Source organism: Lissotriton helveticus, chromosome 5_1 (genome assembly GCF_964261635.1).
Source record: "Lissotriton helveticus chromosome 5_1, aLisHel1.1, whole genome shotgun sequence".
In the NCBI taxonomy this organism is placed as follows: domain Eukaryota; kingdom Metazoa; phylum Chordata; class Amphibia; order Caudata; family Salamandridae; genus Lissotriton; species Lissotriton helveticus.
Genome location: NC_136065.1, coordinates 1318525506 through 1318544452, shown reverse-complemented (window position 1 = coordinate 1318544452; position 18947 = coordinate 1318525506). Strand labels below are relative to the sequence as shown.

Here is an 18947-nt window from a genome sequence, read left to right as displayed (position 1 = left end):
GATTGGAAATAACCAACTGAGTGTTTTGAACAAAATCCCTAGAAGGCACAGTTAACTGTTATGAAAACTAGCTGAGGCTTCCCGCTGCAAGAGACACCAGCGGGCCTGCCCGGGCTCAGCCCGGGTGAAGACGGGCCTGTCTTAGCCCATCATAGCCCAGAAGAGGCTGGGCTGGGACAACCCCCTGAGAATTTTCTTTGGACACTCTGGCGTATGGTGAAGGACAGCTAGTGCCAACTCCATTCATCACACGTACTTTGCATCTGCCTTTAACTCCTTATTTTGTGTACATTTGTTCGGAGGCTTGAGGTCTTTTATTACTGCCTTCACCTTGATTCAGTCTGTTGTATCCTCTGAGTATGGGCAAAAAGAAGAGATCCTGTGGCGCTACCAGTATGCTACCACTACCCCGTACTCGCTCTACAATTAACAATTATTTGACCTGGGCCATGGACATGATAACAAATGAAATGAGGATGGTAGAGTGGCTTCTTTCTCTTACCCCTGAGGAGCTTGCCCTAATTGGCCTCTTGTCCCAGTCTGATATTCATAGCCCAACAGATCCCCCTCCGCCCCCTGGTTGAGTACACCTAGTGCTGTGGTCATAGGTCCTTCTGTTGGACCACCCGGTTATGCTCACTCAAGGGAGAGATGTCAACCTATCAAAGGTGTGATGGTTTGCCTGGAGGGTGCATCCTCAATAAAAGGAAAAGGAGCTGAGTCTATTGATACTGAGCACGGCCCTACTGGCATGGAGGAGAGTGATCACCACTGTGAGACTGGTTCAGAGGGTAGTCCAAAACCCAACTGTAGGAGGACATTTTTTAAAAATAAAGATCCAGATGCAAAAACTAGAAAGGTTCCCCGTAAAATACCCAGTAATGAGGAGGTGTTACCAGCACCTGCTGCTGCTGCGAATAACTGGGATCTACTGAGTGGTAGGTTAGGTGACTTACTGGATGTTAAACTGTGCCTCATCATTGACTGTCTGATTCAAATAGAAGCTAAATTAGCAGAGCTACCAACATCTAGGGCATGTACCAGTTCTCAGGTTACCAAATGCATTTCTATTCCCCGTTTAATTCGTCCTCCTAACTATAGGAGAGAGAAGGTTGTTGATACCCAGGCTTCTGTCTCTGGCACTGGCCCAGCTCCTATTAAAGAGATAGCTGGGAACTAGGAAGTGAAGTCTATCGGGGATAAACAAGTTGTCCAGCAATCAGAAACATGTGACCCCAGCCTGGTTGTGCTCCTGTTAATTGATTTGCCTCCCGCGTCTGCTCCCTACTTTATCATGCTGGTGAATGTACCCAGTCTCTCAGCTGGCAAGATGGAAACAACAAGGGGCCTTATGAATAAATGTTACTTTGGCTGAGCAAGAACGTGACTGGGTACTGAGACATATCTAACAAGATATTGTTGGCAAGATGCGTGGGAGGGGTTGACGGGATAGGGAAAGGTTACAAGGGCAATGACGTTATGGTCATGTTTCATAACCCGACATTTTTTTGCCAAGCCAGTGTAGGTATGGTTAAAACTAGCTCCGTTAAGATAGGGCCACTCAGTTTCTTCTATAAGCACCACGCTACTGCACAACATAATCTTGAGGGGCTAGTCGCCCCAAAAAGTGTTTTTCTGGTATTCCTTTCCAACCAATAGTACCCTTGAAAAATAGATTCACATTGTAGTCTGGATTGGACGACAATGATTGACGCCCACATAAGAAGCGTGAGATTATTGACACCCTTGAAGAGGGCGGAGCATCCCCTTGGCCAACCCTGGAACTCTAATGATCCCCATCTCCGTACAGCTCAAAGCCTCAAAAGGTCAGTGGCAAGTGTCTCAATGGAAGAAGGTGGTCCAGACCGTGCATGCATTACATTTTAAGTTGGAATTTAGCAGGAATAACCCCAAAAAATTTCACTAAAGACTGCCAACTTTTTATCTTGAATGATGATATTGTTTTTATGCAGGTAACCTCGGTCGTGAAAGAGATAGCATTTAACAGTTTTACTTGTTTTAGTCTGCCAGCGGTATCATCTCCAGCGGGAAGAGCCAAAGGGGGTCTTACAACCTGGTTTAAAGTAAATATTGGTTGTTCGATTTTTCCCCTCTTTCTGGGCCAGGGGAGGTGCAGGTCTTTTGCCTCAGCTGAAATTATAAATGTAAGATTTATATGGTTAATTTTTACAATAATAATTTCTCCAGCAAGGGCGATTGTAATTTTCAGGGCCTTTTCTCAGTAATTGATATGCTGATGGATAAAGAGGCTTGGGCAGAATGCCCCCTGAATTTTATTGTGGCAGGTGATTTTAATGCTAAAATAGGGTATTTACCATCTTTACCATCAACCACCTTTGATCCTGTTATCCGTGAAGCAGATTACAACATGATGGATACTAGGGGGCGGGCTCTATTCCATTTACTGGCTGAACTAGGCGTGGTCGATAAGAGCAATAACCACAATGGATGTGACATCCCAACCTTATATCTTTACCTTCTGGAGTACGTCCTCTAATATTAAAAACAGGGAGATACTTCCCCGGATTTATAGTGATTATAAACAGATTGCTGCACAATTACTGACTCCATTTGTGAACAATAAGGACAAGTTACTACCGCCTGCAGGTTTTAACAACAAAGGATGCAGGGCGTAAATTGGTTTGGCGAACCACTAATCGGAAGTACATTATGTCACAAGTAGTTCATAATAGCACGGCCTTGGTAAATAGATGCAATTTGGAAATTTGCAATCCGGCCCTTATTTTAACGTATTTAAACTTTTCTACTCACTTCGCATTCTTTTACTGTGGATAAAGGAGAAGTTATCCAGGCCTATTACCCAGCCTTGTCATCAAGTTAAATCATGGTTCGACAAGGAATGCAGGTCAGCCAACACATCCCTGTGCAGGGCCTTAAAGCAGTCCCGAGAGACAAGAGTGCCATTATAGCTAGCAGAAAACAGACCATAAAGGAGGAGAAATGGGAATCTGTTGTTAGTGCTTGCCAACTAAAAGAGTAACGGCCTTCTGGAAAGCTGTGTTATCTGTTTTATCTCCTCTAATACACCAAGATAAAGTAACGGTCCGTATTTCGGGTGAGGCTTGGTTGGTGCACTTTGCTGGATTGTATTTTAATGACAGTGGTGATGTGGCTGTGTTCCAGCCACTGGTCCCACTGGGTCAAAAATTGGAGTTTAGCGATGAATACGTTTTAAAAGCAATTTTGAACAGTAGGTGTAAGAAGGCCTCACATCCTGATGGTGTTCCACTTGATCTGTTTAGGGAGGACCCATGGTTTTGGACTCCTGTTCTCACTCCTGTTTATAACTCTATTAGTGGCATGGGTGTGTCCAGATCATAGCGTACTTAAATCATAGTCCCCGTTTTCAAAAAAGGAAATGTGCATGACGTTAAATGCTACAGCCCAATATCGCTCTTAGATTCCAACGTAAAAATTATTGAGATGGTAGATCTGGATCGCCTACTTGACTGGACTAATAAAAATAGAATACTTGCTCAAGTCAATATGGGTTTAGAAAGGGGCCTGGGACTATTGGACAGTGCCTCAATCTTTACCTAATTGTGGCAAAATACAAGTTTGTAAAGGGTGTTTCAACATATTTGGCGTTTACGGACCTGTCAAGCGCCTTTGACTGCGTTTCTAGAGCAAAGCTGTGGACCATTTTAGAGAGCATGGGTGTTGACGAGGGGCTGATCTTATTTTTAGGACATTTACATCATGACCTAATGGCAACAAGTAGATATGGCAGTGCAGGGGAATGCACAAACTCTTTTAGCATCAAGCGGGGGGTGGGAAAAGGTTGTGTGCTTGTCCCAATTCTTTGCCTACTACTGCATCGCTTGCTATGTCCATTGGCCAAATACCTATTGCCCCTATCCTTGAGCTATATAAACGGAAATGTGAGCCAATTTTAACATATGGAATGGGTATCTGGGGATGTAGGGATGTTAATGTAATCCAGACGGAAGAGAATGGATTCTGTCACCGGCTATTATGCATTCCTCTGTCAACCCTGCATTTTCCATTGCGCCTGGAACTTGGCTTGGCGTATGTATAAGACACTATCAATGCCGCCCCGCTGGCTCTTTGGTGCTCAATTCGGATCAATAAAAAGCAGAGCTCAATCAGGAAGTCATCAGAGATTGCTTATCTTGTGCCCAAGGATTGGCCATACCATGGTTAAAATACATTAAAGATTACTTTATGACACTGGGTTGTGCTTATTTATTTGAGCACCCCGCGACCATGTTGAAAAAATATACAAAATTAGGTTCTGGAGTGTTTCTGTAAGCATAAACAAGTTAGCATGGAATTAAAGGAAGTGTCCAAACCTTTAGTCTGAGACCACTATATTATCCAAATGGTACCCACTATTGCCCCATATTTATTATGTGTGGCAAATGTTAACGAGAGGACACTGTTGGCAAGGTTCAGGTTAGGTTCCTTTCGCTGGCTAATATGTTTTCCCTTAGGTTAGTAGTATTCTTCTGCCGCAATTTGCACCTGTCCAAATGATGAGCAATCTAGTCAAACTATTTTACACTTTGCGTTTCTTTGTCAATTTTATCTGCCATTTACAAGAAAATGTGTATTACCCCTTTTACGCAGGCATACATTCTTCAAGTGTAAAGCAGCTTTATTGTACCTGTTGCAACTCAATGATCACTGTATATGCCATGCAGTTGCTAGTTTTCTGAAGAGTATTCTAGCTAAAAGAAGGAGCATGTTGTTTTAACGAAATCATTTTTATATCCTTTTTCTTTTTCAGTGCAGTGGGCTATATACTGTAAATTGGTAATTGCGTTTCACGCATCCTTCACCTTATCCGTTACACTGTTTTAGTAGATTCTATTCTTTCGGATTCGAGTAGTAGGCACTGCCACTTTAGAAATTGTAAATTAATATACAACCCCCTTTTTTATTGTGGATGTTTTTACATGAGTTTGTAATTACATGCTTTTTATCATGGTATGTATGTGTGTATATTTTATGATCTACTTCTGCGAGATCGAATCAAGATGAATTGAATTGAATTGACTTATATGTCAATTTATATTGCATTTAATGAATATGCCATGTTGTTAATTGCAGCCATTTTGTGAGCCCATGATATACTTCGGGTTACCATACACTCAAATTTCTGACCTACTCAACCTCCTTTTCATATTGGCCCTTGTAAGCGAATCTGTAGATTTTCAGCACCCATTCAGGCATTTTTAATGAGAACATCCAGCACTGCTGAGACCGCCATAGTCTGAGTTTCGGTTTCTGTGACATGTATCTTTCCATTGCTACTTATGGGATCAAAATGGATACAAAGTAGAGGGTTTTGGGAGGGGGCAGCAGTACATGCTCAGTCTCCCAGGAGGTGAAGCTAATTTTGGCCTTAATAAGCAAATTTCAGACTTCATGTAAGTGTGGAACCTTGAATTTATTTCAGGTGTTGAACAGTAAAAGGTTATGCACAAAACTGGTGAGGGGGAGAAACTTAGATTCATTTAGCACATGGATAACAACATAGTATACTCAGTGTTTTTATTTGTTAACTTAAATAGCACAGTAGAAAACAGGCATAATAGCATTGGGAAAATCAGTGGGAATGTTCTGCACATTTGAGTGTGCTGTACTTATTTACACATTCTAACAGCTCACTTTAGCTTGGGTGCAGCGTCTGGATAGAATGGGTGGTCTTAAGTGTTGTGATAGATATGGCTACTCAGTTGTAGATGCACTAGCTGAGCTAGCTCAGGGTGCAGTTGGGGTTGACATAGCCCCAGCACTTAACTCCTGTATGGAAGTAGAGTTCAAGTTCCGGAGGACAGCAACTGCAGAAAAAGGTGGTTGAATGTCTGACACTCTCATATTGGAACATCGTTTGTATTGAGGTCTTCAGCCGCCGAGCACAAACTCCAAGATCATTCGCTCTCATTGTCCACATTGGGTCTAAGTAGCAAGCTGTAACAGCTGACAAACAAGGTGATGAGCAGTAGTGGAGCCAGAATGCATCAACGCAGTTGGGGACCCAAAGCGTCAGCTGCATAAGGCCTGTCCATGTCTTTTATAGTGATGTGCCCCAACAGCTTCCTAACTCTTCCCTTACTTTCGCTTGGACAACAATGTTGCTGTCACTATGATCTCTCCCATGAAAATGCAGAGAAATGAAGGTCCCTCATTGTCAGTAATCTTGGATGGGGCTGGCCAGCGGCAACAGGCCAATAATTCAGCAATACTTTGCAATTCAACGCTCTTCATGGTAGGTGGCATATGGAGTATCTAGACCTGGTGCTCTGATCTTGAATAAAGCAAGGTTCCACCATGTTAGGCACTCTGTACTTTTCTCCTTCCGGTAACAGCAAAAGCAGGTATATTTCTACGTTATATTCCTTTATGTATGGCAGCTAAATGTCCAGTCTTTGGCACAGTACTTTCTATTTGCTCAGGTGCAGAGCTCATTCACTTAAAAGGTGAACTTTTCAAACATATGGAGAAAATTAATCACTTTCAAGTTAATCTTTCCTGGAATTGATGTTCTGCTTGATCGTAATGGCAGGCATTCCAAAATGTTCTCAGCTTTATGTACCAAGACCAGAATATCTATGCAAATCTAGGGACTTTGCTAAGCTACTAGTTCCTTAGCTGTTACAGACACATGAGATGGGGGATATCAAGCAACCTTTCACTTGTGTGGACGTAATCAGTCCTTGGAGACACACCTTTGTTCAAAAGTGTCATCTTAGAAGCTACTGCAAGGGTAACATCCCTTTTCACTGAAGAGGCTATGAATAAAAATCCAGACATGTACGTGGATTACAACGACTCCTATGTGGGGAAGCAAGGCAGGAGAAAGCATCATAGTGAGGTGTGGTAAATGCTTTCTATATCTTTTCCCCTCTACCACTGCATCAGAATGTCCTGTGACATCATAGAATGTTTAAGTACCTGACTGTGGCTAGAGAGTCAGTTGGTCATCTCAGGCTGAGGAGCTGGTAGCTCGCTCCTGGTGGGGTTTTCTCCTTGTATCTTCCTATCCTGTAACCTGCCACCTAACTACCTGCTAATAAAGAGGAGTCTTCTACTACACCTGGACTACGCATCTTTGTTTGTGTACCACATTTTGGCGACGTTTCTTGGACTAACCTATGATGCACATAAAGAAGACTGTAACTTAGCACTAAGGAAACCAAGGACTGTTTTGGGACCCAGTCAAAATTAAAACAGAAGTAAGTTTATAATCTTTTGTAATCGGAGCAACGCCCAGCAAACCCCACCAGTGTCCTATTCATCTTGGACAGCCTGTACCCTGGGCGTTTGTTTTGTGAAGGAGCTACTGCTGTCTTGCTGTCATCTGGAGATTGACTTCCTCCAGCCACAAAGGAGTTTCAGCTGGCCTGATCACCCTACTGCATCTCCTTACTGCTCGTGCATCTTTACAGTTCGCCTTTTCTACATGTTCACAGTTCACAATGGTCTCTACAACTACTCTGTGACAAGTGTGTAGATGTGCGTGCACCGGCGCTAGCAGTATTTTCCCTTTCAAAACAGCCACCACTATCCGTAGTATCGGACCCGACATGCTTCTTTGGAAAAACGTGTTTAACCTGGGTTTCGATGTGTTTTTTTTTTCCTTGTCTACTTTGGTGTTTAACATGTCTCACGCATTTATGACAGTTTAACTGCCATTTTTCGAACATACCAACACACGACGAATTTGAGGCTGTTATTTCTCTTTAAAACGATCGTTGTTCTCATCTATGGAGACGATAAGAAACTGAATTCAATCTGGTGAGACATTTATTTCTTATTATTTGAAAGTGACTGTGCGGAAGTTTTGAATACTTCAACTCATCAGCATCTGTTATCGTGAGCGAAGGGTCACGTAGTTTACTATGCTGCTTGTACGCTACCTACTTGGTTTGTTAGTCTCAAGCTTAAAGTGCACCAAGTTGACTGTGGTTTACCTACATGGTGTCAAGACCACTCTTTCAACACCAACGGCATTTTTCTTCTCATCCGCTCTGCACTCCCTGCTCTCCTCTGCCTTTCTGATGACGTTTTGGAATGTCTAAGGGAGTTGATGGAAAAAAATCGATGACGCCTGTTTAAGCATCCAATCTGGTGTTTTACTCGTCTCCTTCTTTCTGGCTGAGGTCACACGCTTGGTTACGTGACTCCTACCAATCTCTCTTCTTTGTTGTGCACACGTCATGAAGGAATCCATTTTTCGTTACCATAGTAACCGGTTTGTCGAATTGGTCTTCTGTGGAAATTCTACGCCGATCCTCTGTAGTAGTCTCAAGTTTACACGGCGCATTTGTTTTTTGGAATTGTTATAGACAGTAGAGGAACAACAACACACGCTGCTCGTGTGTATGTTATTAAGAACGTCATTAGTATCCTGGACTTGCCTGCATATCACACCATGTTTCCTGGTGTGCACTCACTCATCGGAATTTATGGACAATTCTAGTCAAGAAGTTCTCGGGTGAGAAATCGCTCACCGGAGCTCATGTTTTTTATTTTTGTGTTGGGGTTTCATTTATTATGTATATTTATGTGGGATTTCGTTTTCCTTAACAGTGGTAAGTGTCAGTTTTTTTGTTTCCTAAGGCAACATGTTTACTCTATGGTATACCCTTACTTTGGGGAGGTTGTGGTGTCAGTCTGTACCAAATTTTGCTTACTAGAGTCATGTTACCTCTTGGTGTACCCTATACATTCATAGGGGATGTTGCTGTCTGGATTTTACAGGGTGTGTTTCCTGTGTTTAATCTTGCTTGGTCAGCTAGGTTGTTTGTATTTAATCAATGCCCCATTTATGTACTAAGGGTTAGTACTCTACGGTGTACCCTTACTTAGGGGAGGTTGTGGGGAAGTTGTGGTACCAGTCAGTACCTACATTTTGTTTCCTAGGGTCTTGTTGTTACCCTTTGAAGAAGTTACGTTGCACACTTTCAACGTGGTGTACCCTTTTATTAGGGGAGGTTGTCTGCATGTAACTATTTTGTTCGAAAGTTTCAAGGATTAGTGTCCTATGTGTACCCTTTTCTGGGGAAGGTGGTGTGCGTTGTCAGCACCGCCATTAAGTGATGTTGCGTTGAACAATTTCTACATTGTTCAATTGTGTACCCTTTTGTAAGGGGAGGTTGTCTATGTTGGTCTTAATTGCATCACTCTATGTGGGTAGTCGGGGTGCGTTGTCAGCGCTACCTCGTGGTGTAGTTGCGCCACTATTGTCAGTGTGTAGCTACTGTGTACTTTGTTCCAGGGGTGTTATTTTCCTCTGGTGTACCCTTTTCTGGGGAGTTGTTTTGTTCCACAGTTTAAAGGTTGCTTTCTAGGTGTACCCTTGGAGGGGAGGTTGTTAGTGCACGTCATGCGCTAGTCTTTATTGCAAGGCATACCCTTTTTCTGTGTAGGTTGCTAATTCATCTTTTTGTGCTTTCTTCCATCTGCACATATTTTGTCATTTAGTTGTTACACCCTACTTAGTTTACCGGGATCGCTACCTTGTTTTATTAAGGAGGGTGGAAGGGCATGTTATGTAATTTGCATTCTTGTGTTTTGTTCAACCATGACCATTTGTGCATTTTATGAATATCTCTCTACATGTCTCTTTTATATTTCCTTTGTTTCTGCTTCCACGCTTGTGTTTCCTGCTTTTCTAATTGTCTCTTTGACTTGCTCTAATGTCTACAGTTTCCTCTGGATTCTTCTGTTCTGTCTTAACTTATTAATTGCTGTTGTTCGCTAAAGGAAGAGGATGTGTGGTAAATGCTTTCTATATCTTTTCCCCTCCACCACTGCATCAGAATGTCCTGTGACATCATAGAATGTTTAAGTACCTGACTGTGGCTAGAGAGTCAGTTGGTCATCTCAGGCTGAGGAGCTGGTAGCTCGCTCCTGGTGGGGTTTTCTCCTTGTATCTTCCTATCCTGTAACCTGCCACCTAACTACCTGCTAATAAAGAGGAGTCTTCTACTACACCTGGACTACGCATCTTTGTTTGTGTACCACATGAGGCATATGCACAATGTCATACAGCAGGTGTCTTACTACCACTAAGATATGAAGCAACCACTAACCTCGGGCCTCCTACAAACAAACAGGGGGTCCAAACTACGGCAGCCCACATTTCAGGTGTCAATTCACTACCTTACACAAACATATTATGCTTTTAAACGGAAAGCAAAAAGCAGTCACCCACTTTGTGATACAAGTAAAAAGGCCTGTACCTGTAGGAAGGTGCACCATTATGCAGTTAGGATTCACCATGCAATACTCTCATAATACCCCAAAGATGGTCCTTGGATTCACAATAATCAATCCTTAGCTAAGTCCTGGCAGAGTGGCAAAGAGCGGTCAGACTTTAATAAAGGAACGTGTTAAGCATTTCAGTGTACCAACATGGACGATAAGTAATTGACACAACTCAAAATACATCAGACAGCAATTTATAAAACATATGCAGATTGTTATCCTAATTTAGACATCATAATGAATGAGATCACAAACATATACCAGGAGATAATACTGTATAACTTTAGCATTGCGGTCAATGGTTAAAATCACTTTTGACAATTGGTCACTAGCAGTCGAGTTGCGTGGAAGGAGGGTAAAGGTTATGTGGGTCCCAGGACCAAGCCGCAACAGTAAGTTTCATTTTACCTGTCTCGAGAAGCCTGGATGGAGAGTTATCCTAGCTGTCTTTAATGCTAAAGTGGGAGCCATCGGAGAGCTGGTTTAAATGCTTACACGGTACTGGTGGGAAACAGGTTGGAAGAAGTCAACAACAAAGTGAATGCTGATGTTGGAGGAAGGTTTTGCAGTGTTCTTTGGAGGTGCAGCGTCAATGTAAAGGGGGTGGTTGTTGGACTGGCGAACAACAAGCCTTGGCAGCAGTAAGCCGAGCAGAAAGTGATTTTGATGATCTGAGGTCCTGGGGACACAGTAGCCTTCTGAAACTTTGTGGTGGTCAGGACTACTTTTCTCACAATGCACTGAATCATCTACGTCTGGGCGATCCCTCGGATGGCCCGATGACAAGCAATTGTTCAGTTCCGGTACGTTGTTTTCACTTGCGGTTATAGGGGACAAATGCCACTAGTCCAGAGGAGTCTGTTGATGCCTTTGGCTCTCCAAAGGGTCCCTCTGTCTGGTGGAATTGAACTTTGGTCCAGGATGAGCCACGTTCAAGCAGTTCCAGAAGATTGTCACGGGTGCAGAGTATCATGCCTTTGGTTTGTGCAGCTCCTTTGTTGCAGACATGGGTCTCTTCTTTTGTCCGTGTTGCAAGTGAGATCACAACTGAGGTTCTGGAATTAGGGGTAGCCCTTAGATCTGAGATTTAGGGGGGTTTGGGGTGTGAGTGGAAGTGGCCTATTGGCTACTAGCCTCAGCGGCTAATCCTCCCCTGAAGTGACCACATCCGGTGTTGTAGGTCACCTTTTATACACAAAACCCACTATTCTACCACTTTTAAAAATTGGATAAGTCTTCCTTAGCTGTACAGACCAGGTCACCCACCCTAGGTGTGTGGCTAGCCTTCTGGGGGTGTACACCTCCTGAATACCTAATTTCCCTGCCTGCCCCATTGAAAATGAGCCTGGGGCAGGGGGAGGGCTGTTTCATCCTTTAGGAGGCAGCCTGGTTGCATACCACGGACGTAGCAGCCTTTGAAGCTCAATGCCTTGACGTGCCACTTCACTAGCCAGCCTGTCAAGGAGGGAAGTGTAACCTCCTTCCCGCCCAGGCCATTGTTTCTTACTCCTGCAGGTGGTCAGATTCCTGTCTTGGCAGCTACAATCGCAGGATGGCAGCAAGAGCACAGGAAAGGCTGAGGCAACCAGGTGGGAAACCTCTAAGGTAGGCATGTGTGTGCATGACACATCGTCCTCGACACAAGATCAAGGGTGATGAGGCACATTGTTTGATACCAAAGACAGCACATTTAGGTGTTACCATATTGGAGCTGCCAACCTAGGGTTTGCCCAGGTGCCAGCCCATGTTATCCTAATGACCGCCTAGCACTATAGTGTTCTTTAATGCTAAAGGCCACATAGGGACATATAAGATTGCACTTTCATGTCAACATCCTTAATAAAATGTACCCTGCCTTCTGGACTTAGGAGCCTTCCTTAGGGGTGACTGGTATGTATTAAAATGAGTGCTTTGTTTTTGCTGCACATGGTGAGGACAAAGTGGAGTTCGAGCAGTTTACACTGCTCCCGCAGTATGCAATGGCAGATCTGCTGTAAATAGTTTACTTGAGTCATTCAGGGTGACACAAACAGTGCTTCAGGCCCTGGTACTCATTTAACATCCATGCCCTGGGTGCCACTGATACCATATACGAGGGACTTATAAGGAGGTTGAAGTATTTTTTCCAGTTGGGTTACCAATTCACACATATCAGTTTATTAGGGAGAGAGTACTGGCAATGGGGTGTGGGCAGCAGACTCTAGTGCAATTTCAGAGTCATAACCATCAGCACTGGGACAGAGTGGGTGATGGTGGGTGACCATACAAATAGGGCACTTTCCTGCAGTGCCCATGACTAAAGTTAGGCAGCAACCCACTGTTAGTTATGTCATAACCTTATCATGCAGTCACCTATGATAAAATGGTCACTTTTTTGAGTAGATCTCTATTGCTCAACACAGTCTATAATCCTATAGAGAAACAACATAGACAACATATGGAGCAGCTCTCTGGAGACATGCGAAAAGGGTCCTTTGTACAAGTAAAAATGACTGGTCATCCAGCATAGTGAACTGAGGAGCAGAGTCACACATGGCGATTGGGACTTTCAACCCTACAGACACCATACAGGGTGGGTGCAGAGTAGCAGGACCAATTCAATAACTTATGTACATGAATGTTTCAAAGGTATAGATTTTCAACCCTTTGTATTTTGTGGTCGACTAATTCAAAGTTTGTCATAAGATGCTCTATAGCAGAGTACTCGTCTCTGCTGGAATTGGCATTCACCCCAAAGTGGAATCCCTTTAAAAATGGGTGACTACTGTCTCCGTGTCAAGGCTATGAGAGGGATATTGGTATGCGACTTTCAATTAATAGTGATGTGCTGGTTTTTTAACTGTTTGCACTGACCAGCCTGACCCTAAAGGCTGCATGATGAACAGTGGCATAGTAATCCTATTCTTCTGATGGAGAACTGTCTGAAGATCTCGTTTGTCATTTCCTTAGTCAAACTTACTCCTTGTAATGCTGCCACCCAAACCTTTGTGTGAATGTGATTTTACACAATATTAAGGCACATCTCTTGAGTGACTGAATACCTCTACACAATGTTATTCAGCATTTAATTTGCATGTATTCCATTATTGGCATACAGAGCTTCTCAAGCTCTGCACTGTCATTGTGAAAGGCAGAGTTATCATTTGTAGGCTGTGACACTAAATGGACAGAATTCTATAAGTAATTAAATAGTTACCCACCAGAGATTTTCCAGAAAGCTCTAACTCATATTTAAATAGCACAGCACTCACATTCTTCGCCAGTAAAGGTGCTAATCATTTGCCACGCTCGGGTCTCTCATTCCTTGCCAGGCTCACAATCAGTGCCATAGTAGGATATCTAATTCTTTATCATATTTCGCACTCTCATTCCTGGCCTGAACAAGCTTTCTCACTCTTTACTAGAGCAGATTATCGAATTCTATTCCAAATCATGCTTTCACATTTTTATCCAAAACAGGTTCTCTCATGGTTTTCAAGAGCATGCTCCCTGATGCTCTGACAATGCAGGCTCTCTCATTTTTTGTCTTAGAAAGTGGTGTATTTCTGTAGCAGATTAGGGGCCATATGCACAAAAAATAAGATTTTTCCAATTCCTGTTCTTACTGAATCACAATTAGGAAAGTGCAATTCCTAATATACGAAAGAATTATTTCCTAAATAGCGATTTCCAAAGAGTTCGCAAATCCACCTGCCTCATTAATATTATACTGTATTGTAACTGCATTTATATTGCGCTTACTATCCCTGACGAGGCGTCTAAGTGCTTTTTTGGCAAGTAGCACGTTACTCCAGAACCCATAAAGGATTAGTGGTGAATTAGTATAGTGAATTGATTTGAGTGGTGCATATGGTGGTCAGTTATTTGGATAGAGAATGATAGCGGAGTGATACAAGAGGGGGGGAAAAGGCTTGCATTTATATAGCTCTTGCTACTCCTGATGGGGTGTTGAAGCACTTTTTCTGATAAGCAATTCAGTACTCCAGAACCTATAATGAGGTAGGTTGCAATTGACGTCCCATTAGGAATCACAGGGATTATGGTTTGATGAGGTCACCAGAATACCATGTCTGTGATGCAAACTTTTTTTTTTTTAATGCAGCTCGTTTTCCTCAAAGGGAAACAGGATGAGTTTAAGAAGAAAAAAAAAACTTTGAAGTTTCATTTTTTTCCAGAGTCAGCAGTAGTCCATGGAACCACTGCCTGCTCTCAAAATATTTTTCCCCCTTCTCTAAGGGGAAACGGTCCCATTGGGACCCTTCATTTGCAAATGGGTTGCCACCTACTTCAAGGAGTCTGTAAATACAAATGTTTTGCAACCGGAAATCGGTCACAAAACATTAATATATACCATTCAGATTTGGTATTTGGAAGAGACGCCCAAAACAGCCTGTGATATCTGTCTATGTGATTATGTAATGCTTGGTTATGCTTCACCCTGCGTGGATGCTGCATTCCACCTCGAAAGTAAAACTTTAAGCTTTGAATGCCACCGTTTGACTGAAGCTGTGGACTGAGCTTGGTAGATGGAGTTTCTCTTATCCTGAATTAAAGCACTCTCACTTAATCTACACTTCCAGGATCCTGTTAGAGACCCGTTTCTGCCACATTTGGTGAGGGTGGGATGCCTTAAGAGTGCCTTCATCAGAAAAGAGAAACTTTATCCAAGAAACTCAGTCCCCAGCTGCAGTCACCACGCAGGGTGAAGCGTACAAAAACATTACATATTCACATAGACATTTATCATAATGCCCCTTCCAAATACTGAACAGCAGATCCACATTGCAATTCAGGAAGGTGTCACCAAATCACAATTTGTGCTTTGACCATTTGTAAAAGCATTTTTGCGGTCAGAAATAGTCAGTTCATCCCGTTTCAAACCACAAAAGTGATTTGTACACATGGTCCCAGGTGAGGTAAGTAATGGTAGAGTTGCACTAGCATTGGAAATAGAACTATCAAGCCTGGATACTTCAGGCAATAAAAACAAAGGAGTAGGCATTTAGAAATATCATATTAGCAAACCATTGGTGACCCAACATTGTGAACAAACGTAACATCTTGAAGCCAGTCCTTGTTCTACTGGGTAGCTCCTAAAACACGAGTCTTTCATGTCATATATTAGCATATTGTACGACTCTAAAGCAAACTGATTATCTTTTTGGCAGTCCTATATCTGCACGTGTACACAATTATAACGAACATTGCGAATGTATAGTTTGCTGGATAGGACAGTGCCTGTGTACGTTTGTGTGTGTGGTGTAAAGCAGATACTTAGATTGAGACTTTATCAAAGCCTTTAAATTAATATTTAACTTATTGTTAGCAACTTCAAATATATAAATATATATTTCAATGTTTCTAACAACTGTAAATCAATGTAAGAATCTACATTAATCACGATATTAACTGAAAATATTTTAACATTACTACAAATATAATACAGTCTCCCTTACTCAATGCATTTTCCAATTCAAGTTGATTATTGATGAAGATCTTTACTAATTGAAATGTACATTCCTAACTGCCCTGCAATGTATTTTATAAATGATCCCCAGGTAATATTACAGGGCAAAGATAACCGAGCACTTCTACAAAACCAACTACCATCAAATGTTTACAGCTTTGCGTCTTGGTAAAATAGTGTAGCATTGACGCACTGTGCCGTAATGAAGATTTAACCCATGTGTTATTCGTACCCCAAAAGGTCTAAAGTAAACTGTAAATGATATTGGGAAGGTACAAAGACATCTAGCTCCAATAACCCTACATCGCATTCTACAAACCCTACAAAGCTCATTGTAGTTAAATTAAGAACAAGGCTGAGCTAGTCCTTGTTACTACATGTTCGACAGTCTGTAGGGTATGATGCTTAGATTCAATCCACGTAGCTCAGTGCGAGTGTTTTTTCATCATCTAAGATATTTGTTAAATAATAGTGTGGGAGTACTCGAGATGTTTTAGGATCCTATAAAACCCCAAATAAACCCATAACTTAAACACCATTTATTCATGATGCAAATCTTATTTAACGGATTGCTTCCACACTTCTTACTGTGCCTGTGGATGTGCTTTTAAGGATCTTTGGCTGGTCTACACCAGTTCAGTTTGGAAGGAGAATGCTAATAATATAGGATTATTACTTACCCCATGGTTACCAGTGTTTACCTCCGCTGCTTTCCAGGGAGCTTCTCCAAGGGTAGTGTGTCCCTCTCTGTCCCTCTGAAGAAATGCCCTTGTGCATTTCAGTTTTTATCTCAAATGCTTATCATGTCATAAGTTGGAAGAATGCCATTGGGTAGAAATAACATTAAGTGGGCGTGGTAGAAGGAGGGGATTCAGGTGGTTAAATTCTTGGCACCGGATCCAATGGACTATGTGTTGAGTGTGGTGGAGGCTGTTGCGCCCCCCAGTGTTGTTTACAAAGCATGTGCTTCTTCAGCACCTTTGAAGCCATTTTGCTGACATTAACGCGCTATTCAACTTCAGCTCAGTACATACTACCTGACCTCGGTAAGCAAAAGCCTATCATTTGGTGACCTGCCAGTGAGTAAAACAAACATGCCACATCTCCAGTTAAGAGAGCAGGAGGCGAAAAGAGAGGAAGGACATGGAAAGAAGAGACATTTAGTGACAGGACACACTCGGATTCTTATCCCAGCAGAATATGGGTTTTCTCTGTGTTTTGGATTATCATTAAGATGTAACCTCTGGAGCACATGTGAGAAAATAACCAAGTAAAAGGAAGTGCACTACTTGACAGAGCAGATTTAGGGCCCGATATAGTTTGACAGACAAGAGTTCTCCATCAAAAATGCAGGGCAGTTCCCTGACGTAAGCTTTCTGTTCATACGTAATTCTGTGCTGTCACGCTCTCATGTTTTTGCTACAAAAGGTTCTCATTCTTTCCTGTGGGCTAGCTCTCTCGATTTTTAGCCAGAGTAGGTTCACTCATTATTACCGGAGCAGATACTGTGATACTTAGCCTATATTTTCCTTTCCCCATGGCAACATATGTTTCATTTCTCCGATTGCAACATATTCTAATTGCCATTAAAGATTTTGACAACAACCAGGTCACCATTGTACGGCTGATTTCAATATCGCAGTCACTTTGGCATGCTTCAAAATGAATATACCAGCAGAAATAACCCTCTGTTGGTTGAAATACAGAAGAAATCCTACCCGATTCCTCACCGGAACGGAGGGAAAATCCCACAGAAAATGAGCATTTTCGCACCCTAAATACAGAGATTAGGACAGGCTTCTACAGTTCCAATACGTATTGTTAACGTTTTTTTCTGACTAAACAATAATCATCATGCACACCACCAAGTGACACTCTTTGCTGGATCTTAACAAGTTTAAGATCTACCTAGCACTATCACGTGAGACGGGGGTTTTCCCCACTAACCAGGACACTGGGTTTTCAGTCTACCATAGAAAGATGGCCTTTCAAGCTTCCTTGATCTTCACGGCACGTGCAGCACTAATGCCGGCACCAAGGAGATGGTGAGAAGGTTGAGTCAAGATACAGTGTAATAGAGGTCCAATAGTTGAAATAAAGATATAATGTTTAGTCAGAGTTATGTTCTATAAAAGGAACAATAATGTAATAGCATCTTAGAGATATAGGCATACCTTTGGCAAAAAGAAGGACCAAACATTGTAAATAACAAAACTCAACATGCATTTGCAATGCAATTGGTCTCGCATTTGAAAGACTTAGAGCTATTGGAGTTGTAAAGCTAAAGCCCAGGGCTCGAGTCGGGATACCATGCGGGTGGACAGCATCCCCCACCTATATTACCGGGAGCTCGATAACTGGAGCAAATGGAGCCACACATTTACTCTTTGGTCTCTCTGGGGCGAGATCGGAGCCCATTCAGAACTCTGCTTACGAATTGGCTTCTCTGATGTAATTGCATCTAAGGGGTGAGCGAGGAAAGGCAGAGTCTGATGGTGCAAGCCACCTTTCGTGACGTCACTTCCTGTCGTGACTTTAGCGTCACCCCACTTCTTTTTTTAGGACTTGTGCCCTGCTAAAGTTGGGTGCCATGCTGAAACATAAAGTGTGGCGACTCTGTTGTAAACAAGAAAGAGGGTGATGTGCTGAAACAAAGTGCGGCTCCCGTGCAATTAAAAGTTATGTGTGCAGCGGCCCTAAGGTGACCAATGCTATTTAAGAGCAGGATACATTTTTGTTCCGCTCAGAAAGTATACATGCCTCCTTGTGGCATATAGTATATTTGGGAGAGAGATAGATATAGGTTTATTATTAGGGGACTGCTTGGCTCTTTCCTTACATAATGTTCTGATGTGATCGAATAGCTTAATGAGTTAAGAATTCCATGAAGAAAATGTAGGCCTAGAAGTTACACATTTACTTCATCCGTAGTTTAATTGTTTAAAACATCTGTTATGTCCTAAAACACAAATTATGTGACAATAAGTCAGTGGGGAAATAAGAAAAAGAAAAGTAGAAAACTCATTACCTCTTCCCACAGAAACTAAACATGTGGTACAGGTAGAAAACACTACAATAGTATCAGGTGCTATACAACTTCAGGAAAGCGAACTAAAGTAGATAGGATGTTCAGTAATTTACTGATTTTGACACTGGTGCAACACCAGTTTGCATTTTGTCAAAACCCAGCCCTTTAGTC

At 42.3% G+C, this 18947-nt stretch overlaps 1 protein-coding gene across 1 annotated transcript in view; it reads right to left on the bottom strand.

Moving 5' to 3' along the window:
• Positions 1–16576, bottom strand: part of LOC144755347 (uncharacterized) — a 200518-nt gene extending 183942 nt beyond the window's left edge. Inside the window, exon 1 of the mRNA XM_078644157.1 lies at positions 16429–16576. Coding sequence (XP_078500283.1) covers positions 16429–16433 — 5 coding nt within the window. The 5' untranslated portion in view covers positions 16434–16576. The remainder of the gene's footprint in view (positions 1–16428) is intronic.
• Between the last annotated feature and the right edge of the window lie 2371 nt (positions 16577–18947).